The sequence below is a fragment of the Onychostoma macrolepis genome, chromosome 17, assembly GCF_012432095.1.
Source record: "Onychostoma macrolepis isolate SWU-2019 chromosome 17, ASM1243209v1, whole genome shotgun sequence".
NCBI lineage: Eukaryota > Metazoa > Chordata > Actinopteri > Cypriniformes > Cyprinidae > Onychostoma > Onychostoma macrolepis.
The window spans coordinates 23,504,431-23,529,792 of record NC_081171.1 but is presented as its reverse complement, the minus strand read 5'-3'; the positions used below and the strand labels follow the sequence as shown (position 1 = coordinate 23,529,792).

Genomic DNA, 25,362 nt, shown 5'->3' with positions numbered 1-25,362 from the left:
TATGTCACATTCAAGCGCTTTATGGCTGGAGAGATTAAGAAACACGAAGGACAATAATGAAATTTTGTGCAATATATGCTCTTTTATTCATGTAAAAATGTTCAATATACAAACAGTTACAGATATACACAAATGTATATTACTGAAACTGCAGCAGCTATAAATATAACTTTATTTAATAACAACAACAACAATAATAATTACCATTCACAACTGAAAATATTGTTTTACAGCATTTGAAGCATATGCACTGTTATCTTCTAGATGTGCAACTAGCCTACATTGTTTTTATCAAAAAAGTGCTTCATTCGTGTGTTTTGTGGGTAACACTTTGCCTTACAACTTTAATGTACTGCAGTTAACGTATACAATTTACTAATCTTAAATCATGTGAATCTCAACATTTACTAAAACATTTTAAGATCTGTTAACATTAGTTAATGCACTGTGAACATGAACATTTGCATGAACTAAAGGTTAAGTGCTGTAAAATATTTTGCTCCTTATAAGTTTGTGTTGATGCATTAACTGTCGTTAACAAATTAAATCTTACTGTACAACTCTCACTCACGCATTGAGAGCTATAACCTCATTAGAAATTTTATTATTAGCTATAAAGGCTTAAAACACTGAAATAATGTGCTTAAAATCATTTGAGAAATTTAGATGTTACCAAAATGTTAATTAACATCACTGAATCCACCTAAATAGGCTTTATTACATTACACCAATAGAACTAAATCTGGGGATTAGACCAGGTAGAAATAAATCCTTAATATAACAATTGTAGGTTACCACTTTTTACAGGGCATTTTTCACAGTTTTTCTCTACTATTATGTGGCTCTACACATAATCAGTGAGAAAAGTCAAATAAAGTGTGAGATGTGAGTTCAAGGAGGGGAGGGCAGTGGGAGGACAGTATGAATATGAGCAAGGCTTCAGGAGGAGGAGATTTAAATGATCAACTTGTTGAAAGGTAGTCAGGGCGCTCATATGGAAGTGTGCCACTCTATTTGGGAAATGCGTGAGCTGGAAACTTGCACTAGGAAACAGACGCTGGATCTCCAGTGGCGCGTGAGGACGATTAAAACCTGCAAACTCTAATTTAAAACAATGTTTACTCCATAAGGACCTATTTGAAACATTTTACCACGGGTATTCGCTTACATCTTTCGAGGGAGATCTAGATTGGATGCAATTAAGTGACCTGTCACCACTGATATTTTATGAAACCAAAAAGATAACAACATTGCGAATATGTTTAGCGCATTTTCCGGATTGTTTCATTTTATTTGGTATCTTTGAGAAAGCGACGCACACTTTACTACCGACGAGCAAGGCACGAACTGGCCACCTAGAACCGTTTTGTGGAATTTATGGTGAAATTTCCATATTGACATTACCATTTGGATGGACTACTGTTTGGATTTTCCTACGATTAGACTTGCTTTGGCTTTCGAGATGGGTTATTTGACGTTACTGTTACAAATAGTTGCTGCGGTCCAGTTGAGCCTTTTACCTGCACAGGTGAGCATATGGGCCGTCCTTTTTTTACACTTAACCTGCATAAATTATAGCCTACACCACATACACTGCAAGCGAGTGATGGTACGTTACAAAACGAGAACGCTATTTATTTCAATAGACTCGATCCTAGCGTTAGTTTTATCGTAATCTAGAGTGGGAGGGGGTTCACAAAAGACGCGTTCTTTTAATTCGTTTTCGATGTACTTATGCAGTAGCGTGTCTTGCTATGTCTTTAAATAAGCATGTCAGATTAAAAGTAATTCAGCTGTAAAAAGTTGAAGGAAAAACGTGTTTAGAGACATGTTCTGTTTTATTCTGTTGCTCGGTTTATGAACAGGAACGCGTCCAGTGTGAATGTCCCGTAATGACCCTTGTGTGAACGTTCTGTGAAAGTATTGCTGTTAGCTTATGTGTTCATATCAGAGATACTCAATGATTAGGCATCCTTCATTAAAAAGAGAATGAGGGGGATTTGAACGTGTCTACGTGCAGTTGACAGTCAGAACTGGATTAATGAATGGAGTCAGTTTACTTTTGACACGGCTTCCAGTAAAGCCTCCAGACGGCTGTTTTTATAACACCCTCTATAACTTGATCCCTTTTTGAAGAGCTGGAAGAGAAAGCGTTGAGTCATGAAACGGAACGTGACAAACTGCATCACCCCCTTTAACACACAGGCATGTGTGATACACTGCTGTTTTCTCCTTACTCACTAGTGATGAATGAATGCCAAAATCATCAGACAGTCAGATTATATCTTTATATGCCTTGTACTGTTGTCAAAGATAATGAGAGACCAATTAGGCAGTATTAGTATATCAGTACAGAAGTCAGTCTCAGACATATCAAGCGTGTGCTTTTAAGATATAAACAAAAATTACATACTGTCTATATCCATTCGGACTATTCACTTTGAAATGTCAAAATGCTGAATAAGAAGATCGTTGTCCTACAGCTCAAGGTTAAACATCGCACCTCATGTTATGTGAGATGGCAAAGTCAAGTTTTAAAGGGAAATGTTGGCAGGAGAATCCACCTCAATATTCTTATCTATTCCTCCATAACAAAAAGCAGCATGCTTTGAATAATATTTCGTTGTGTTCACAAATGGGCTTTGATATGTTGCATTGTATGCACCTGTTAATCATAAGTGTAGCCAAACATTGTTATAGACAACTACAATTAATTTGTGGAAGTGTCTCAATCTCAAGCTTGGCAGTTTTATCACTCACATTATCTTTCAGCTGAATATAAAACCTCACATCCAAGAAAATAGTCGAGAAGATAATGGTTTGCTGCAAATCTGAAGCTTAAAAAGAGCAGAGATTAACATTAAAAGAGTGTAAATTGCATGTTGTTATTCATTATTAATCCTACTACTGGCAGGTCAGAACAAGGTTTATCGGGCGTAGTAAAACCAAAAACCAAACACTTCTTCCGGACCCCACACATGACTTACGCCTCCATTTACTTTTTACGAAATGCACATATTATCATATCACTGGCTGTATACCAGGTGTGGGTGTGTCAGAGTGTGTCTGTCTCCTCTTGTCTCTTGTGCTTGCGGCAAAATTTATATTTATTTTATTTCAGAAGTTGCAGGAAGTTGGCAAACACCGGCTGTAATTGATGCTGGTGGTTATTGTAAAGAAAAGGTTCAATAAGATTCAATCCTCTGTAAATATGCATGGGAATCTTTCCATCTATAGGTGCTGGTCATATAATTAGAATATCATCAAAAAGTTGATTTATTTCACTAATTCCATTCAAAAAGTGAAACTTGTATATTATATTCATTCATTACACACAGACTGATATATTTCAAAAGTTTATTTCTTTTAATTTTGATGATTAGAGCTTACAGCTCATGAAAGTCAAAAATCAGTATCTCAAAATATTAGAATATTTACATTTGAGTTTGAATAAATGACCATCCCTACAGTATAAATTCTGGGTATCTCTTGTTCTTTGAAACCACAATAATGGGGAAGACTGCTGACATGGCAATGATCCAGAAGACGAACATTGACGCCCTCCACAAAGAGGGTAAGTCACAGAGGGTCATTACTGAAAGGTGTGGCTGTTTACAGAGTGCTGTATCAAAGCATATTAAATGCAAAGTTGACTGGAAGGAAGAATTTGGGCAGGAAAAGGTGCACAAGCAACAGGGATGACCGCAAGCTTGAGAATACAGTCAAGCAAAGCCAATTCAAATACTTGGGAGAACTTCACAAGGAGAGAACTGAAGCTGGAGTCAGTGCATCAAGAGTCACCACGCTCAGACGTCTTCAGGAAAAGGGCTACCAAGCCACTTCTGAACCAGAGACAACGTCAGAAGCGTCTTAACTGGGCTGTGGAGAAAAAGAACTGGACTGTTGCTCAGTGGTCCAAAGTCCTCTTTTCAGATGAAAGTAAATTTTACATTTCATTTGGAAATCAAGGTCCCAGAGTCTGAAGGAAGAGTGGAGAGGCACAGAATCCATGTTGCTTGAAGTCCAGTGTGAAGTTTCCACAGTCTGTGATGATTTGGGCTGCGATGTCATCTGCTGGTGTTGGTCCACTGTGTTTTCTGATGTCCACAGTCAACGCAGCCATCTACCAGGAAATTTTAGAGAACTTCATGCTTCCTTCTGTTAACAAGCTTTATGGAGATGCTGATTTCATTTTCCAGCAGGACTTGGCACCTGCCCACACTGCCAAAGGTACCAAAAGCTGGTTCAATGACCATAGTGTTACTGTGCTTGATTGGCCAGCAAACTCGCCTGACCTGAACCGTATTTTATTGTCAAGAGGAAGATGAGAGACACCAGACCCAACAATGCAGAAGAGCTGAAGGCCACTATCAGAGCAACCTGGGCTCTCATAACACCTGAGCAGTGCCACAGACTGATCGACTTCAGTAATTCAGGCAAAAGGAGCCCCAACTAAGTATTGAGTGCTGTACATGCTCATACTTTTCATTTTCATACTTTTCAGTTGGCCAAGATTTCTAAAAATCCTTTCTTTGTATTGGTCTTAAGTAATATTCTAATATTTTGAGATACTGATTTTTGACTTTCATGAGCTGTAAGCTCTAATCATCAAAATTAAAAGAAATAAACATTTGAAATATATCAGTCTGTGTGTAATGAATGAATATAATATACAAGTTTCACTTTTTGAATGGAATTAGTGAAATAAATCAACTTTTTGATGATACTCTAATTATATCACCAGCACCTGTAAATGCTCAACAAAGTAACATTAATTTCGTATTATTAAAATTCATGTTTGTGGGCATAAAGTGGACATTTCAAGGTACACATTTGTCCTGATATCCTAATTAATAAAATAAGGTCAAAAAGTTCTTTAAAATAGATAATTTCGTTCATTCGTAGATAAGTTCGGTTCAGCTAAATAAATAAATAAATGCACTTTTTTTTCTCAATAATGATTAACATAATACAACTTTGATGGCTGTTATCTTGAAGCATAATATACCACATTGAATTTTAAGAGCATGTATATAAACTTCTTGACAAAGGTAAATGTTATAGCAAACCTTACTTTTTGTATTTTTTGTATTTTTTTTTATTTGGACATTCACATTGCTTTTATGCAATGTTTTCATCTCCTGTTCCTTCTTTGAATCTCCTGTTCTCTATTTCAGAAGGATCTATATGAAGCCGTTTTGTAATGATCACTTGTGTAGGGAAGGGAGTTGCTGTATCATTTCCAAAGTTGGACAATCAGCTCACAGATGGTTTCTTTAAACTTGAGTAAAATATATCAGAGAAACTTCAGTGTTTGTGTGACACAGGTTATAATGCTACACACAGCATAAAACTCTTCAGTATGGGTATTACATAGGATTACACATAAGTATGTACTGTAAATGCAAAAGTTGTAACTATGCAAATTCAATTTTATGCAGTGTTGCGTTACATAATGTGTCATCCTGCAATTAAAATACATGTCACAATCTCAGGCTTGCAACTAGGGGCGCTATAGAACGTATAGCACTACACAATTATCACGTACAAAATAATTAACGATAACAATATTTCCGCAACACCAATATGGAAAAATACCTTTAACTTTATTTTGGGTTTTCTTCTTTCTGGCCAATGATACACACTCAAAATACAAGTGTGGGGAGGTGAAGAGAGAGTTTATAACCAAATCTGTACAAAAGTGTCCAAAAAAATGTACTGTTGATCGACACTTCCTGTAGACTGATGTGTGTGTCATTTTTATGGAATCCAAAAAAACTCCCACACTGGCGAGCTAACTTTAAAAAAAATAAAATTCTTACTTTCGTCCGTCATCTCCTCTAACATGATTTTGTTCAGCAGTAACTACACACAGACCCTGCGTCCCAATGTGCATACTATCCACCCTATCTGCACTAAATAGTATTGAAAATTACTAATATCACATAGAATTTAGGATGGATAGTATGCACATTGGGACACAGGCATTTGGTGCATTCCAAATATCACCCTCCGAAGGGCACTTCGGAGTGAAAGCAATCATGGCCGCCATATTGAAGGGTCATTCCAAACCAAAGTGCTCAAAACTAGCGATTTTGAAGGGTACAACTGATGGACGCTTCGGGTTCCCACGATCCTTTGCGCAGATTCTTTGCATGATGACAGCGCCTCCGTGTGGACACGGGATGACGCAGAAGGGCACTTCAAGAAACAGTTGTTTGGTCCCCTAAACCCTTCAACCCTTCAAAGCTCTCACTCCAGAGGGTAAACCCTTTGAAGGGATTAGGGCATAGGGATGAGCCCTTCCGAATGGAACGCAGGAATTGTCTTCTTTTTCTTTTCTTTTGTTTTTTCAATTTTATGATGAGTGTCAACCAGCATTAAGGTGCAATACTGCCACCGACTGTTTTGGAGTGTCAACTAGATCAGTGCACATTTTGCATGTCTCCTAAATCGAACACATCTGATTCACCTCATCAGATCATTAGTAGAGACTCAAAGCAATAGCCATCCAAAGTTGTGAATTTAACTTAAAAAAATTGGAAACAAAATTGGAATATCACATAAAACATTTGCGAATAAGCACTGTTTCCATCCAACGAGTCAAAGAAAACAAAATTGTCACTTCCTAATAAACTGACAATAAATATCAAAGAAAAGTAGGAGAAGCCTGAGTATAATAATAAATCTCATATATAATAAATTACTTGTGCCTCAGAGTGAGCAGGCGAAACACAATATGCAGCCATTGCTTTCAGAGGTGGATGCTGCTGTTTGGGAACGCAGTAGCGTAAGAGAGTTTTGGGAAGAAATTATACAGGAATACTTTGACTACAGACTTTGCTTGGGTATTTAAGAATGACTATAACAACATTTCAGATGCTGTACAACGAGATCCGTCCGCTGGTTAGTCAGGATGTGGCAAGCACCTTTATTTCTAAGAGTGTTTATGAGCATTCAGACATATTACTCTTTCCAGATACAATTTTTGCCTATTATATGGTTGGGAAGTATGCCATTTCAGATGCAGCCAATATTATCATATGTGTGGCATTAAGTATTATAAGTATAACTAAGTATTATATCATTATATATTATTACACCCACATCTGGAAGAGAATTTTTCTGAACTTAAAGATATTTGCACAATAACACATATGGCCCTCTCGAGCGCTGAGGTTTGTTATAGAACACAAAAATTTTGTGGCCAGTCAAATAAGTGCTGTTGAATTTAGCACTTTTTTCCACTTTAAATTATTATATGGAGAAAACCTAGTGCCAAAATGCACAGATGCATTACATTATAGTCTTAAAAAGATCCATGAAGAGAACTTGTCTTTAATGCATATTTTAAATTCAGTGGATTGAAATACCATTTAAATGGTTTACTTATGTGCAAGCTTAGTTGATGGAAAAGTTCGAAGATCGTTCGATGCACCTAAAAAGACATGCTCTTATTCCAGCTGCACTCTTCCAGTGCAAAATACAAAGCATTAGTCTTCAGTTTGTGAATTTTAATTAACCAATGCACACATTCAAGGATGCTGTCTCGTTTGGATAAGACCAACCATTTAGTGCCAGCTGAAGCTATTTTGGTGCTGATACTGAATATCTATTAAACCCTTTGCTGTCCAGACTGGCCACCTAGTGCTAACTGGTGCAGTGCAATGCATTCAGATCACCTTCTGCCCCTGGGTGGAATGAAATGCAGTTCCCAATGGACTAGGACAGAGTCTGTGCTGAATAATGTGAGCTCCCTCCCATGCGTTTCTTTTTTTCTTCTCAAGGGAGAGATGTCTCCTTTGTGCTGTCTGTCTCACCCGTCCCTTCTGTCTCATCTGCTCTGCCACTGTTAACCATTTCTGGAGAAAAGCAAACAGAATGAGAAAGTAAATATTGTCCATGTGGTTGTGAAGACCATTTATAAATGTCTTCTTCTGCCCTCTCGTGTCGGGTGGAGCGTTCCAGAAATATGTTGAGTCAGGCACTGGGAGAAATTCTTCCATGTGTCATTGTTGTATATGCTGTCCTCAGCATAAGCTTACGTGTCAGCTGTGATGATGTGGCTACATCACCTTTTTTAACATCATTTATATTTGGCAACTTTTTATTTTGGTTTATGTGGGTGGTCTGGCTTTGTGGTAAAAGAGAAATATCCGGTAACCGAAAAGTCAATTGTTGGTTGAGCTTTTATGTCTGTGGTATGGTTTAGTGGTAAAATCTAGGCTGGTAACCCAACGGATTTGATATATTAACTACTGTACCATCAGCATGACTTTCAAAGTGCTTACTCATGTTGTACTAGTGGAATTGTAAAAAGCTTTGAATAGGAAAGTGTCCGCTAAATAAAGAATAACTGATTGTTAGGTGTAATACAGGTATCTCAATGAATTAGAATGTCGTGACATAGTTCATTTTTTCTTGCAAGTTATTTCAAAAAGTGAAACTTTCATATATTTTAGATTCATTGCATGTAAAGTAAAACATTTCAAGTTTTTTTGTTTTAATTTTGGTGATTAGAGCTTACAGCTCATGGAAGTCAAAAATCAGTATCTCAAAATATTAGAATATTTACATTTGAGTTTCAATAAATGACCATCCCTAACAGTATAAAATCCGGGTATCTCTTGTTCTTTGAAACCACAATAATGGAGAAGACTGCTGACTTGGCAATGATCCAGAAGACGAACATTGACGCCCTCCACAAAGAGGGTAAGTCACAGAGGGTCATTACTGAAAGGTGTGGCTGTTTACAGAGTGCTGTATCAAAGCATATTAAATGCAAAGTTGACTGGAAGGAAGAATTTGGGTAGGAAAAGGTGCACAAGCAACAGGGATGACTGCAAGCTTGAGAATACTGTCAAGCAAAGCTGATTCAAACACTTGTGAGAGCTTCACAAGGAGTGAACTGAAGCTGGAGTCAGTGCATCAAGAGTCACCACACTCAGACGTCTTCAGGAAAAGGGCTACCAAGCCACTTCTGAACCAGAGACAACGTCAGAAGCGTCTTACCTGGGCTGTGGAGAAAAAGAACTGGACTGTTGCTCAGTGGTCCAAAGTCCTCTTTTCAGATGAAAGTAAATTTTGCATTTCATTTGGAAATCAAGGTCCCAGAGTCTGGAGGAAGAGTGGAGAGGCACAGAATCCATGTTGCTTGAAGTCCAGTGTAAAGTTTCTACAGTCAGTGATGATTTGGGCTGCCATGTCATCTGCTGGTGTTGGTCCACTGTATTTTCTGAAGTCCACAGTCAACGCAGCCATCTACCAGGAAATTTTAGAGCACTTCATGCTTCCTTCTGCTGACAAGCTTTATGGAGATGCTGATTTCATTTTCCAGCAGGACTTGGCACCTGCCCACACTGCCAAAGGTACCAAAAGCTGGTTCAATGACCATGGTGGTACTGTGCTTGATTGGCCAGCAAACTCGCCTGACCTGAACCCCATAGAGAATCTATGGGGTATTGTCAAGAGGAAGATGAGAGACACCAGACCCAACAATGCAGATGACCTGAAGGCTGCTATCAAAGCAACCTGGGCTTCCATACCACCTCAGCAGTGCCACAAACTGATCAACCCCATGCCACGCCAAATTGAGGCAGTAATTAAAGCAAAAGGAGCCCCTACCAAGTATTGAGTACATATACAGTAAATGAACATACTTTCCAGAAGGCCAACAATTCACTAAAAATGTTTTATTTTATTTTATTGGTCTTATTAAGTATTCTAATTTGTTGAGATGGTGAATTGGTGGGATTTTGTTAAATGTGAGCCAAAATCATCACAATTAAAAGAACCAAAGACTTAAACTACTTCAGTCTGTGTGCATTGAATTTATTTAATACACAAGTTTCACAATTTGAGTTGAATTACTGAAATAAATGAACTTTTCCACGACATTCTAATTTATTGAGATGCACCTGTATGTGATGGGCATTATAAATCATGCATTCTTAGTTGTACATGAGACAACAATAAAAAATTTACAATACATATTCTTATTTTTCTAATTTATTTCCAATTTTTGATTAGAATACATGTCCTTACACACACTACCATATACCATTTAAACATTTGGGGGTGAATGTGTTGTATGTGTGTGTGTGTTTAGCATGAAATAATTTCAACAATAATACATTTCTTGAGCACCAAATTAGAATAACACTGAAGACTTGAGGAATGAATGAATGAACTTGAAGGCAAGTTGCCATCACAGCAATAAATTACATTTTAAAGGGGTCATATGAACATTATTTTGTGTATTTTGCAATGTGTTTACGCAGTTCGAGGTTCAAAAAAGACATTTATTTTTTGTTGCTCCTCTATGCTCCGCCTTTCTGAAACGCGTCTCAGGTACGGCAGGGATTGTAGGTGGGCCCATTGCTCCGGGTGTGTGTTCACGGTATGTGTGTTCTGCACTTGGATGGGTTAAATGCAGAGCACAAATTCTGAGTATGGGTCACCATACTTGGCCACATGTCACTTCAAAGAAAGAAAAGACAAAAAGAGTTCTGAGAAGCGAGGTGTGCTCTGATTGGCCTGATATCCAGTGCATTGTGATTGGCTGAATACCTCAAGCTTGTGACAGAAATGTTACGCCCCTTACCATGTTGTGATGCCGTGTCCCGGCGCGACGAGATTAAAACAATAAAACCCACTATAAACTAGGTATTGCATTCCGTAAGGACATAATTACTGATTATAATGACTCATACGGTCTTTAAACATAACACCATGTCTGCATTTGTGATCGTAGAAACGCCAAACAAGCACTACTCTACACAGCTCAAAACTTGCATTTGAATAATCTGTAGCAAATTCTTTAAATATCGATACGTACTTGCAGGCTGTGAGTCAGAAGCACCAGACTGTCCTTGCGACGTTGGAATTGCATCACACTTGTGTGGTACGACCTGTCTTTCTGAAAATTCCACGTCGAATTGTGCCTTGTTTGTAAACAAATCCATGCTTTAAAAAAAGTGAATAAAGGACCAATAACATTTTTTAAGAGTATTTAAGTATTCTTAAAGTAATGTTTATGGAACGTTCTTATAACTTTCGTGATATTTGATATACATTCTCACAAGGTTAAGAAAAAACATTCTTAGAACAACATTCTTGGAACGTTCCCATGATGATATTTTTACTTGATCAATGTTAGAAAATGTTGGAAAACATTCTGAGATCAACATTCGAAATGTCCTTATGATGTTATTTGTACTTGATGAATGTACTTACAATGCTGAGAGAAAATGTTCTAACATTCAGCATTCAAATAACATATTTTGGGTGAAAATAAAGTGTTATAACATCATAACCACAACAAGAAAACAGGACATTTCAACATTTTAGAAACATTTCAAAACAATGTTCCCACAAGGTTTTTATAACCTAAATTTGTTTCCTGACTTTGTCTAAAATTTCTCTATTGCATACACCTAATTTGATCAAAAGTTGTGCTGAAAAGTTTGAGAACCACTCTTAAAAGTCTGAAACCTCTTATTTTCCCTGAGTAAGCTGTGATATTTCTCTCTAGGCCTAATAGCCTTGTAGTTAGTTTGAGTGATGGGCTGAACATCTGGGTCATGCTGTTAAATACATTCACAGTCACCTCAAGATATATTCCTTGATTGCTTTACCGAATGTGCAGCTTCATTCGTTCATTGCTAATTTTGCAGCCATTCTATTTTCTTCATTTCCTGCCTTTTTTACCTTCCTGTCTCCGGTATCATCTGCAGTGTGCACTTCCATAGTCTTTCCTCCGAGTGTTAATACATTTTCTTTTCGGGGGGTCATGCGACATGCCATCTTTCATTTCCTTCCTCATTGTATCATGTACATTGTCTCTCTCCCTTCATGTAACTTTATATTTTGGTTCTACATGTTTGTGTTAGATCTTAGTCCCTCTGGACTGGACAGTGGGGCTGGAATATTTTTGAAGCTTTTGTATTAATTCACAGATTCCAGCTTCCTGGTAGATGAACTTCCTATGTCTGTTTTTAAAAAAGAGGATCGTGCCAGCTTTGTTGGATATTTCGGTCATCTGATCTTATGTCAGAAGATGTTGTTGGCAATGCTCCCTCTAAGCGCACTTGTGATATTGCAGAGATCCAAAAAAAATAAACATTCCACGTAGAGGGCAGACACATAAATGGGCTAGAGATTCTTAAACCAGAACTAAATCAATAAGCAGTGTGGATGGAAACTTTGAGCAATCGTTGTGAAATATGCAGATTAATTTGTGAAATAAAGGCAGTGCCATAAACCAGAGCAGAGAATTCAATGAAAATTGTAAGTTTCCAAACCTAAGGTCATGCATTTTTATTTTATTAATTTTTTTGTTGTGATCTCTGCATAATATCATCAATAGAAATTTTTAAGATTTAAGCGCACACACACACACACACACACACACACACACACACACTCATTTAAATTTTTTTATTTATTTATTTATATTTTGAATAAATTAAAATTAACCTTAAATAATGCTTTTATTTAAGGTTAATAATTTTACAGATTTATAATGATACAGGATTTATAATGTAACTATGTATTGCATGTAACTAATAAATGCAATAAATCTTGAATTTTTTGAATAAATGTTGTTCTTTTGAACTTTCCATTCATTGAAAAATCCTGCAAAAAAATATTTTGCTGTCCAGTTTTCACAAAAATATTAAACAGTGTTTTGAATAGTATTAATTACAAAAAAAAAAAAAGTTTTATTTATTGTTTGTTTGTACCAAATAAGCATCTTCTAATAATTTCTGAAGGATCATGTGATACCGAAGACTGGAATAATGATGCTGAAAATTCAGCTTTGCCATCACAGGAATAGATTACATTTTAAAATATATTAAAATAGAAAAGTTATTTAAATAATAAATAAGATTTTGATTTTGAATTTGAATTACATACTTTAAGTCAAACACTGTATGGGTCTGAGGTACATGAGGTCTGTCTAAAAGAAAAGAAAAGGTCGAGATCAAACGTTTGAAAGGCAAGATCACTGAAAATCCTTCAGAATTGTCTCAGACAATAAAAGAATCATGATGAAAAGAAAAGAGGATGTGATTCAGACAGCACAGAGAAGTATACCGTAAAGACACACGGCAGAGAAAAAAGCTGAAGAAAAAAGTCAGGAAAAACCCGCCAAATAAGGGAAGAGAGGCGAGAAAGAGTGTCAGGAGCAATAGCACGCGTGTCTGTTATGTGCACTGAGGCACAGGACGACATTCAGTGCAGGTGCTTCCTCTCCGTCAACACTTACAGCAAAATAATACTTGAGGCTGACCATCTGGGTCTGCTCGCTCTTCCTCTGCCTCCATAACGTGGAGTGGCAGACATTTATTCAAGCTCCATTGACGGACTTGGTGGCAAAGTAAACGCCTGAGCCGCCACTGTTAACCGATCCTGCCCAGGCTTCCGTACTGTGATGAGTACGAAGTGTTCCTTTAAAGTGTGGAAGAAAACCCTAACCACACCTGTTCATGATCTGCCAGCCACAGAGTAATGTTTCTAGTTACAGCACATTCAGTGCATAATGCATTTCTGTGTGCAAGTATTGTTGTCCTTTCCAGCTGGTTCAAAAGGACACTCCACTACAACAAACATGTCCACTCTTCTCCACAGGCATCACCTTTTGAGTCAGTAAAACTAACAGAAAACATGAGTCAACATGCACACAGTGACACCTCCCAAAACTTTCCCGCCAAATCGAATTTAGGCATGAGGAAGCATTTAAAGGGATAGTTCACCCCAAAATGAAAATTTGAATAATTTACTCAACCTCATGATTTTTTTCTTCTGCTGAACACAAAATAAATTTTGAAGAGTGTGTGTAACCAAACATTTGATGGTCCCTACTGACTTCCATACTATTTTTACTATGGAAGTAAATGGCTACCATCAGTTTTTGGTTACCAACATTATTTAAAATATCTTCTTTTGTGTTTGAGAGAACTATCTCTTTAAGATGCTACTAGGTAAGAAAGAAAACAAAATACAAATTACATCACATATATAATATATTTGTATTTCTGATTTTATATTCAACATATTTTATATTCAATATTATATTTTATATTTATATTTCAACATTTTTAAAATATATTTATTGTTTAATATAAGAAGTGCTGTGACCATGAAGTATACTGGTATTTTAATTTATTAATCGAGTTTGTTCATTTAAAATATATAATACTAAATGACCTTATTAAATTATAGAATTGAAAATTAACAATAAATGGATTATTTATCATTTAATAATCTGTATTTTAAAATGGTAAATGAAGTAAAATAATTTATTTTAAGAATAGTAAAAGCCCTCAAAACAACTAAAATAAATAATTAATAATGTCAGTAATATTAATATTAATGCATTTTAGTAACATTATCCTTTGTGTTTCCTAGTAATGCAGTAATAAAGTAATGTAATGCAAGTTAATGTTTAAATATCTTAAATAAATTAGTAAAATAGCTCCACTTTTTTTTTTTTTTACGTTACTGTATATGGAAATTATTAGCTTGCAAATTGATTGATGTATTTTGTTAATTTCCAAATTGTTCTCATTCATATTTTTCTCCATTTTATTATATATACTGTACATCGTTAACATTTTAGAGCTCAGTTGTTACACATTACACAATTGTTTAGGCATTTTATATATTTCTTTTAAAATACTGACCAATGAGTTTTGTATAAGTGCATCACAAGATTTAATACATCAATTAATACAATGCATTAATTTATAACTCATGTAGAAAATATTTTATATGGAAATATCAGGCTTGTTAGCTTGAATTTTCTATAGGACAGTTTTATGAACAGAGCAACTTCTACTTCTACAAATTAACATGCATACGCTTCCAGACGTCTCAGTCAGCGTGAGTTGTTGTAGTGACAAGACCTTGGCTCTTTCCTGTACAGGCCTGGTTATGGCCCAGGGGACGAGGTGCAATCACAATCAGGAAAAAATGGATCTGTCCTTCCTTCAGTGGCACTCAGGGGACTGTCATCCACTCTGTAGGCTTTAATCTCTCATCTGGAGGCAATTTGCTCCCATTTACATAGCCACAACAGGGCTTACTGTAATAAGGAGCACAATTATCCATGGCTGGCCAATTTCAAGGGAGTTTATGTGGAGATGTTTTTGACCAAGGAAATATTGTTTGTGTAGTCCTCCAGGATTTTACTCACTGGAATCTGAATAATAATAATCTGAGCACTTTAAATGTTCATTATGATATATATTCTGTATTAGTGTACGAAGTTATTATTTTGCTGAGCAACTGAAAATTGTTGTTGATAATGAAGCTTTCTTTTGCACAATACATTTTCATTTCAGTTATCGTTAATTTATTATCATATTGTTGTTCCCACTTTTTTCAAAAGCAGTCACTTGACTTCTGTGCGTTACAGCGATTTTACCATAGGGAGATTATATGATTATTGCTTTAATAATTTCAATAAAGTATTACCATAATATTACTAGCAGTAATAATATATTAGCCAGGATAATAGAACAGATCTGTAAGCGTAAAAACATTTAAATTAAAACAATACCTTAAAATTCAAGAACAAAATTTCCTCTAAATCCTATTGTTTTGTACATTTTGTGTTATTTAACTCACAAATGTGTTGCAAAAGCTGGATAGCAATTGAATGTGAAATGTTTCTGTTGGAGAAAAACTGTTTGTTGGCTATTTGTTGGAGTAATGCGAGGCTGCGATTTGACGGATTTGCACTGGGCCAGTAAAGAAGCACTATTAGACATGCTGTGTTTTCGTTGGATAGCCTAGTTATTTGTGAAAATAGTAGAAATTTTCTGGAGAATGCTTTTTTATTGTTTATTTATTTTGAGCGTGCCTTTTATTGTGTGCTCATAGAAGTATGAATTAATGTAACCTCAAGCAGCAGCCTGCATGAAACCATGATCACAGGATTGTGTTCTCATTATTAAATATAAAGGAGCTCGTGGTTATTACGCATCATTTAAATATTCCAGTGATCCACCCTGTCTCACTTAGTTTTGCCAATAAAGGCGTGCAGTCTGGCACCAGTTTCATAGATTTTTTGTTCTAATTTGTGATGTTGAAGTAAAAGTTCCCAGAGACTTTATGTCTGCTTGAAGTCTCTTTTTCAGTTTACTTAGACTCTTCCTGTTGAAGCAGGCCAGCCCTCTCCCACACTGCTGGATCAATTGGAAAAGACAGGATGGAAGGATACTCTTTCTACATGACTTCAGGTCACTGTGGATTATTATTTAATAGACAGGTCTTTCTCGTAGACGTGCTGACCTGAGCGTTATCTCTCTGAGTTACAGCTGGGAGTGAAAAAAAAACAATAGCATGAGTTATAAATCGAACTGATTGCTTATATATTGTTGTCATTGCGTTTTAACATAAAAAAATTGTTTAATTTTTCTTTTGACTTCCTTAACCATTCCAGAGTCAAATTGTTCACGAAAAGAGGAAAAAAGACTCATTTCTGAAAACGCTTGACACGGTTTGCAGTGTCAGTAACCGAGCACATCACAACCACTAGTATTTCAATATAATCCTCCATTACTGGAGCCAGCAAATTTTCCCAAACAACCTCACATATTTTCCTATTTGCATGTGTAATGCACTGACTTTCTATCATAATCCACATTTTTAAGAGGAGCCAAAAGTCTGCAGAAATGTTTGGTTACCATTTTGTTTGCTTTCCTATTTTGCTTGAAACTTCCTGCCTTGCATCCTCCGGACTGCACGAATGGAGTTTATTAAACCTGATGTTTTGGGATGTAGGGGGCCCTAAAGTTCAGTATGCACTCAGAGTCCTAAATAGATAGATAGATAGATAGATAGATAGATAGATAGACAGACAGACAGACAGACACAGACATACATACAGACAGATAGATAGATAGATAGATAGATAGATAGATAGATAGATAGATAGATAGATAGACAGACAGACAGACAGACAGACAGGTAGGTAGGTAGGTAGGTAGGTAGGTAGATAGATAGATAGATAGATAGATAGATAGATAGATAGATAGATAGATAGATAGATAGATAGACAGACAGACAGACAGACAGACAGACAGACAGACAGACAGACAGACAGACGGATAGATGATGAACCTGATGTTTTGGGTTGTAGGGGCCCTAAAGTTCAGTATGCACTCAGAGTCCTAGATAGATAGATAGATAGATAGATAGATAGATAGATAGATAGATAGATAGATAGATAGACAGATAGATAGACAGACAGACAGACAGACAGACACAGACATACATACAGACAGACAGACAGACAGATAGATAGATAGATAGATAGATAGATAGATAGATAGATAGATAGATAGATAGACAGACAGACAGACAGACACAGACATACAGATAGATAGATAGATAGATAGATAGATAGATAGATAGATAGATAGATAGATAGATAGACAGACAGACACGCACACACAGACATACATACATATATACAGACAGACAGACAGATAGATAGATAGATAGATAGATAGATAGATAGATAGATAGATAGATAGAAATACAGATAAACAGACATAGATAGATGATAGATAGACAGACAGACAGACACGCAGACAGGCAGACAGACAGACAGACAGACAGATAGATAGATGACGTACCTGATGTTTTGGGTTGTAGGGGGCCCTAAAGTTCAGTATGCACTCAGAGTCCTAGATAGATAGATAGATAGATAGATAGATAGACAGACAGACAGACAGACACAGACATACATACAGACAGACAGACAGACAGATAGATAGATAGATAGATAGATAGATAGATAGATAGATAGATAGATAGATAGATAGATAGATAGATAGATAGATAGATAGATAGACAGACAGGCAGACAGACAGACAGATAGACACACAGACAGACACAGACATACATACAGACAGATAGATAGATAGATAGATAGACAGACAGACAGACAGACAGACAGACAGACAGACAGACAGACAGACAGACAGACAGACAGATAGATAGATAGATAGATAGATAGATAGATAGATAGATAGATAGATAGATAGATAGATAGATAGATAGATAGATAGATAGATAGATAGATAATATTCCAATATAGATTAAATATTTCAAGAGAGTTCATACTCATCATAGCCATAATTCATAGATCATTTCTCAACTTTCTACATCTCAGTGTTTTCCAGGGCAGTCTGTCCTGTTGGCAGTTTAAGCATTGGCCTAAGGCACTGACATCATGGACTCATCAACATAATCTGAACAGACTGAGGAGCCATTAAAATATTAGACACAGATGGATGTCAACACTTACCACAATAATGGTGACAAGTTAAAATGAGCAGTGAAAAATCACCACTGAGATGACAATAAATATAAGTAAATAGTAGTCGGCATGCTGGGAACTCTAGTAGGAATAGAGCATTACAATTTGCAGTGTTCATTAGCATTGTGAAAGAAAAATAAGATCGAAATTGATTTTAATTTCCCTCTTTCTCTGATTTTATTCGTCTGAGTGGCCCGACATAAAAACATAAAAGCTGCTAATGCTGTCAAAATTACACATGGCACCTTTAAGCATTGATCTTGTTTACAGAAGTTCCTGGTGGTGACATTAGGGAGGTTCTCTCAACATTCCTATTCAGTATTTATGACCCATATAGAACCTTTAGGAGTACTTTACTCTCACACAGTCCATCTGGTTACACACACAAGGACAAAGTGGTGCTACGTGAGGTCCCTCACATAGCTGAGTTGGTGTGCCAAGTTTTTGAGAACCTTGCTCTTCTGTTCAAGACCAAAGGAGCATGGAGATGCCAAGTGCCTGCCTTCTCATGTCTGAAAGTCCTGCAGTGTAGAAATCTCCTGTGACTAGGCCTATCCTTGCCTGTCACTGGATTATGCCATCTAGGTAGGCAGCAAGTGTTCAAAGTCGGCAGCAAATTTATTATGCCTTATAAGCACATTTAAGACTGTATGCAGCCTATGCAGAAAATTCTAGAATGCACAGTGACAAGGTCAGTGAAAAACATTATATATTATGGATTGATCATCATTAACATTATTCATTATACATGGCACAGTCAAGAGAAATGTTAATTAAAAAATACACGTTTCACCCAATAATAGGCGTGTTTGACCACTGCATTTGTGTCTGTCCAAAACACACACTCAAGTTAAAGGAAGCTCAACTTTTATAAATGTGTTATATGTGTTTTTAATCCCATTGCCCTACATCTTGCGTTTTTAATATCAAAGAAATGTGTTCTGTATGAATGGGCCCTTAGCCTTGTTTAAGTTTTTTCAATGGGGAACAAGAAGTTGAATATTATGCACTGCCAATTGTGTTTTATAGCATGGGGTTAATGGAAGTACTTTCTCTTTACTGAAAATGTCTCGGTAAATTCCCTCTTTTCAGAATGAAAATTGCAACACAATGACCACATTGACCCTGCAGCATTTCCCTTCCACTTTCACAAACTAGTCTTACTATGGTGGTTAAAAATTTAAATTCTTAATGGTAAAACACAAGAACATTATTGATTGTGTATACAGCATATGTGGTGTTTTTAGGAATAGTCAATATGGTCATTTTTCAGTAATTTACCGGGTTTAATGTGTAAAAGGGGCTGTAAAGATGGAGAATGGAAATGGACACGAGCCCAGATCATTTTTATTGCCTAATCATGACCCTAGTTTTTCTCATTTATATAGGCTATCATTTATTGACTACAAAGTTGCATTATCTGTAGTATAGTGCAATACAATATAACATAATATATTGCAGAGCAAAGGTTTAGAGATTTATTTGATTCATTTAATTCACAAACACTGTTTTATATTTCCTTGAGATGGAGAGTTTGGTGGATGCATCTTTCTCCCATCCAAAAGTATTGAATGCATTTTCCCTTAAGGCGCTGACTTAAAACCACACTGATTTCTACATTTTTGAAAATAACCACAGAGGGAGATGGACAATGGGAAAATAGCTCAATCTTATACTGCAGGAAGGAGATTTTGATCTTGAACAGACACACACAAACGGGAATATGATAGGGCTTAGATTCTTGTCCTGGCACAGGTGAAAGAGACTTTCACTGAGTAGATGTCCTATAACAGCACAGGAAACATGCATTATTGTTTCTTACCACCAGTGAGTGCTGTTGTTTAAAGGGCCTGTTATTTAAGTCAGTGATTCCCAACCAAGGGATACTTGTTTGTTGAAGAAGTGATATATGATCCTTTTTGATGACAAAAAAGGTGGGACTGTTTGATAGAACTGTGGAAATACAAAAAAAAAAAAAAAAAGTTTGGGAAACACCGCTTTAAGAGTGTATTAAAATTAAACTGTTTGGGCAATTTGATGAAAAATGTAATGTTCTCCAGACATCAGAAATAATTATGTAAAATGTGCAAGGTCTATGATTCTAAACTATAATGTATTTACTTACTTACTTACCACAAATATCATTAATTTGTTTAAATTAGGTCAAATTTAACTAAATACTGTAATGTATTTGGGGGAAGATGTCACTTATACTCGTGTATCACCAACATTCTGTTGTCAATTTTCTGCTGCTTCTTCATCTTCTTCTTCTTATTTGTTAAAATAATATTTACTTTTATTTATGCTTTTTAATAATAATAACAATACTAGTACTACTAATAATAGTATTAATATACATTTTCTATTTATCATGGTCTTTGTTTATACTTTAATTGAGACTATATTATAATCTCTCTTTTTACACTCTTTTTTGCAGAGTTCTTCCTTAGTAAACGTAAACAACACTGCTAAAGGTAAGACAATCACCTCATGACATAAAACATATGTCAAATTCAGTCTTATAAGCATCAATGTGTTTGCAAAGTTTAGAGCAACTACGACTCAATAAACATGAGTAGGCTGAATGAGTTTTTTCTCTGTTTTACATTTTTTGTCTTGGTTATGAGGATCAGACCACACATGAGAAATGGATATTTTACAGCAGGAACTGTACAAAAGAGACTGTACATTATATTAAAATCTACAAAGTTCTTTTACTTTCCATGTGTTATTTATTAAGCAGAGCCCTTTTGGCTATTTTTGAAACAAATATGCTGTCAGATAAATATTTATAATCGCTTTATTTCAAACATAAGTGAGAAACTTACACTAACTCAATAACAAGAGTAATATGGCAATAAAAAGCCAAAATTGGTAATAAAGAACCGTTCTCTGCAAGATCCCATAGGACATTCTCTTTTCAGAAATCCTGATAAATGAAAAACAGGATATGCACACACACACACGCACACACACACACACACACACACACACACACACACATACATACACTGCAGAGGTTTTTCTTGTTGCCTTTTCCCAGAGATTTTGTAAATCAAACTATGTAAATAAAATCTATATTATATGTACATTTCTGCATAGGTAAATATGAATCATGTATACTGTATATACACTTGCCTTGAGAAAAAAAGGACAAAAGTATTTTGATTATGAGGTTTGGACTTTTAGTAACTACAGGTATGATTCTAATAAGAACTATGAGTCTAATGAGGCACATTAATACAAAGTTCTATCATGAAACTCTAGATGGCACAAGCCGATAGGTTCTAACCCAATCAGATATAATCACATGATTACTCACATGGCACATCTGATTGGTTTCTTTCACATCAGCAGCCAATCAGCTTGCTGCTCAGCTTCAGAAACCCACCACCTTCCCCAGCTCCACCTGTATTGATCTGCTACGGGGTGATTTCATGTATGTTATAAATGGGGGTTATTTTTTATGGTATACATGCAGCAGCAGTATTTCTCACATGCTCACAGCAGCATGTTGTAGATGTATTGGCAGTAGCAAGTCTTGGTACGCGTAGCAGATCTATTCCGCCAAGACCAGACACATTAACATTGTCAAGTTTATTACCATGTTAAACTCTCCGAGAGTTGTCATTACAGAATTATTGTTAATTGTGTTAGAATGTGGATCATGTGGCAAATAGATATAATAATCTCAACTCAAATGAGTTACTAGCATTTTGATAGATTTCACACTCACTAATCAGTTCATAGTTTGCTCAGTGATTGCTTCCAAATGCTCAGTAATTTCTTATTGCATATTCATGCACACTTGTATTTATCTTGCTGTGTTGCAGTAATGCTGTTTCAAGAGGTTTGGGGGAAAAGCTTCTGCCGCACTATAGAGAAGCTAGTGGAAGTGGTTCAGGAGTACCCTGGGGAGGTGGAGCACATTTTCAGCCCCGCCTGCGTGCCATTGGTCCGCTGCGCTGGTTGCTGTGGAGATGAGAATCTGGAGTGTCACCCTACACTTACTTCTAACACCACCATGCAAGTAAGGCTTTTTCATTTGTCAAGGCCAACAATATTTACTGTTTCAAAAGTAGCATAAAAGATGGTACCAATAATTATGAATACTAGCTCATACTTTTATATATCGACAGTTTGGACTTTCACTTTGGATGCTTTTTCACTAAAGTAATATATATGTAGGAAACTTTGTTTTGTCTGTGTCAGGCACATGGTTGCGATAGATATTAATATTATGACTTTTTCAGTTATTAAAGATTAAGCCAGCGGAGCAGGGCCAGGAATATGTGGAGATGACCTTTGTGGAGCACAAAGCCTGTGAATGTAGGTAAGGAAAATATCAACTTTGTTTATACAACTATGTTTTGCATTGTGACACAGCTTTGTATTGACACTGTAGATATGAATATTGAACATAAATGTTGAATTTAAAATTTGTATCAAGTATGAAAATGTATTAGTAATAAACCCTCCACTTTTCTCTCTGCTTTCTCTTACATTGTGATGCCAAGACTAAGAAAACCTACAAAGAAACAAGACAGGTAACAAGTTACTACTCTGACGCAGTTACACTTTAGTAAACAGACGAATTGGAATAACAATGATGATTCATTTTGTTATAGATTGAAACCCAGAAACAGAGGGAGAAAAAGAAAGGAGAAAAAGAGAGTGAAAGATTGTGACACGTAAGTTATATTGATGGTTTTACATTAGCATGTTGCTAAGCTAACAATGCAATACTCTAATAAGCATAGATAAGCAGAAAATACACTCAAAATAGGTAACGGTCTATTTTTAGGAGGGCTGAACTCATTTTAAACTAAACTGTCCTGTACAGAATGAAATCTAAATATATTTGTTATCAGCATCTGCCATATTAACTGTTAACTACGACTTTTGCCTCAGTAAACTCCTAATTACTGCTTAATAAGGTAGTTCTTCAGTTAGTTATTATGTAGGATGAAGAATATGGTCATGCAGAATATGTGCTTAAATTATAAGCACTAGTAAAGAGCCAGTATGTAAGCAACTAGTTAATAGTGAGAATTCAAACTAAAGTATTACCGATTTTATTTTGGTAAAAATTAACCTCTACTTGACCTGACCCTTAAAAATGGACCTGTTATCCAAAACAATATTTAAAGGCTTCTAGTTCTCTGATTTAAACAACTCAAAACACGTAATAAAATATTTTACAGCTTAGCATAGTTAGAAAAAGAAAATGTATACGTAAAATACAATGTTTAAAAATAGTTTTATAATATTTTATTCATTTAGATGACTTTTCCAGGTCCAAAAAAAAATAAATAAATAAATAAATAAATAAATAAATAAAAAAGAAACTTTATGAAACTAAGAGAGAGTAAAATAAGAAATATATTTAGTCGTTTTAGCTATAATCCTAATGTTTGTTTTGTCTTTATTTTAAATTATTTCAAGTCATCTTGAGGCCCCTTTAGAAGTTATGTTTTTATGTACTTAAAGGTCAAAGAGTACAAAGAGTGCGTTGTTCTCTGAGCATAAGCGGCACACTTGTATTAACGTGTGCTCTCTTACAGGTGTCAGCCTCCCCGCAGGTAAACGCTGTCTCGCCGTGATGCCAGCCAATCGCGTGCATCTGCCCCCTTCTGTGCGACCCTCACCGTCATCATCGTTCACTTATGGATACTGCCACTACTCTGCACCCCACCATCCCAGATGCAGAGTTGTTATGGTGATGGGGCTTCTGTCGGCACACGGGGGGCCTTCCAGTCATCTATACAGGAACCTCCTGTTGTGCAGCTCTCTACAGAAGAAAAACAACCGAAGACCAAACCTAGAATCTGAGACTGAATAAATCCTATAGGGATTTATATTATTATAATATTATTGTTTTATAATAGTAGTAGTGAAAGTAATAAAGTAATAGTAGTGGTAGTACTGGTTTAGCTGCCAAGTCTTCCCCTTTTATTTATTAAAATCCACTGAAGTAAAACTGGTGCATTACATTAATCAATAGCCTACATTAACAAAGCCATTGACTATTTGTTCATAATTCTAGAAGGAAGCACAGAACAAAATGCCATCTCTTTAGATTCTATAATTACTGCTATGCTAAGACTATATTACAATTTACTAATGTGAAAACCATGTTAGAAGATTTTTTTCATACATAGTATTTTCTGTTGACGTTCTAAATCTTCTCTGTGGGTTTAGCCCTCAACTTGCGCATTAAATTGACATACTGACCTCTAGTGGTAATAATAAAATAATTACGTTCACAAAGTGTTCTTCAAATAATACTGATCTGAAAGCCATCCCATTATGATATATATATATATATATATATATATATATATATATATATATATATATATATATATATATATATATTACTATAATATTTCAACTTTGGCAAAAATAAAAGTGTGTACTGTGTAAGGACAAAGACTTTGCTCTGAAAGGGCGCCTGTCAACAGGAACCGAGACAAACGTTCATCACGATATGAATCACGAGTGAATGTTAGTGCTTTGTATTATTGTTTTGTCAGTGAAAATGACTGAATTTCCCACACTTTAGACTCAGGTCTTTAAAGTGCCGGAATTAAACCAAAGAAGCATTATTATCTATGCTGCTGACCCTAAATATAAATACAATAGTTTTCACCAAAGGGCTATTTAATTCCCAATGTATAAAATGTTGTATGTTTTTCTAAATATTGTTAATATGTATTAATATTATACAACTTTAAGAGTACCTTTCTAACAGAGTGACTTAATGTTTGTTTCTGATTATTAAAAAAAATATTTTGTGAAACATTTGGCCTGTGTGTGTGATTTTGATCAAAGAATGAAATGGGTTGTTGTCTATGATTTATGTCATATACAAAACTTACTAAAGTTTCACTTTATTAATTAGCCTACATGATGACAAACAATTAACATAAATGTTGAACATTAAAGTTAACATAAATCGAATTTAAAATACGGTTTAAAATGTAGTTTAAACTAAAGCATAAGTGTTTATTTCAAGGGGAATTGGA

At 35.7% G+C, this 25,362-nt stretch overlaps 1 protein-coding gene across 1 annotated transcript; it reads left to right on the top strand.

The window, feature by feature from the left end:
- Positions 1 to 972: 972 nt before the first annotated feature.
- pgfb (placental growth factor b) lies at positions 973 to 25,126 on the top strand. The gene is made up of 7 exons (XM_058748887.1): positions 973 to 1,528; positions 20,772 to 20,808; positions 22,168 to 22,364; positions 22,588 to 22,667; positions 22,852 to 22,881; positions 22,963 to 23,025; positions 23,899 to 25,126. The coding sequence occupies exons 1-7, from the start codon at positions 1,412 to 1,414 to the stop codon at positions 23,918 to 23,920; spliced, it is 546 nt and encodes a 181-aa protein (XP_058604870.1). The 5' UTR covers positions 973 to 1,411; the 3' UTR covers positions 23,921 to 25,126.
- Positions 25,127 to 25,362: the final 236 nt, after the last annotated feature.

Coding starts and splice junctions, on each gene's coding strand:
- pgfb (XM_058748887.1), top strand. CDS start 1,412: ATGGACTACTGTTTGGATTTTCCTACGATTAGACTTGCTTTGGCTTTC. Junction 22,365..22,587: donor CTTCTAACACCACCATGCAA/GTAAGGCTTTTT, acceptor TGACTTTTTCAG/TTATTAAAGATTAAGCCAGC. Junction 22,668..22,851: donor CACAAAGCCTGTGAATGTAG/GTAAGGAAAATA, acceptor TGTGATGCCAAG/ACTAAGAAAACCTACAAAGA.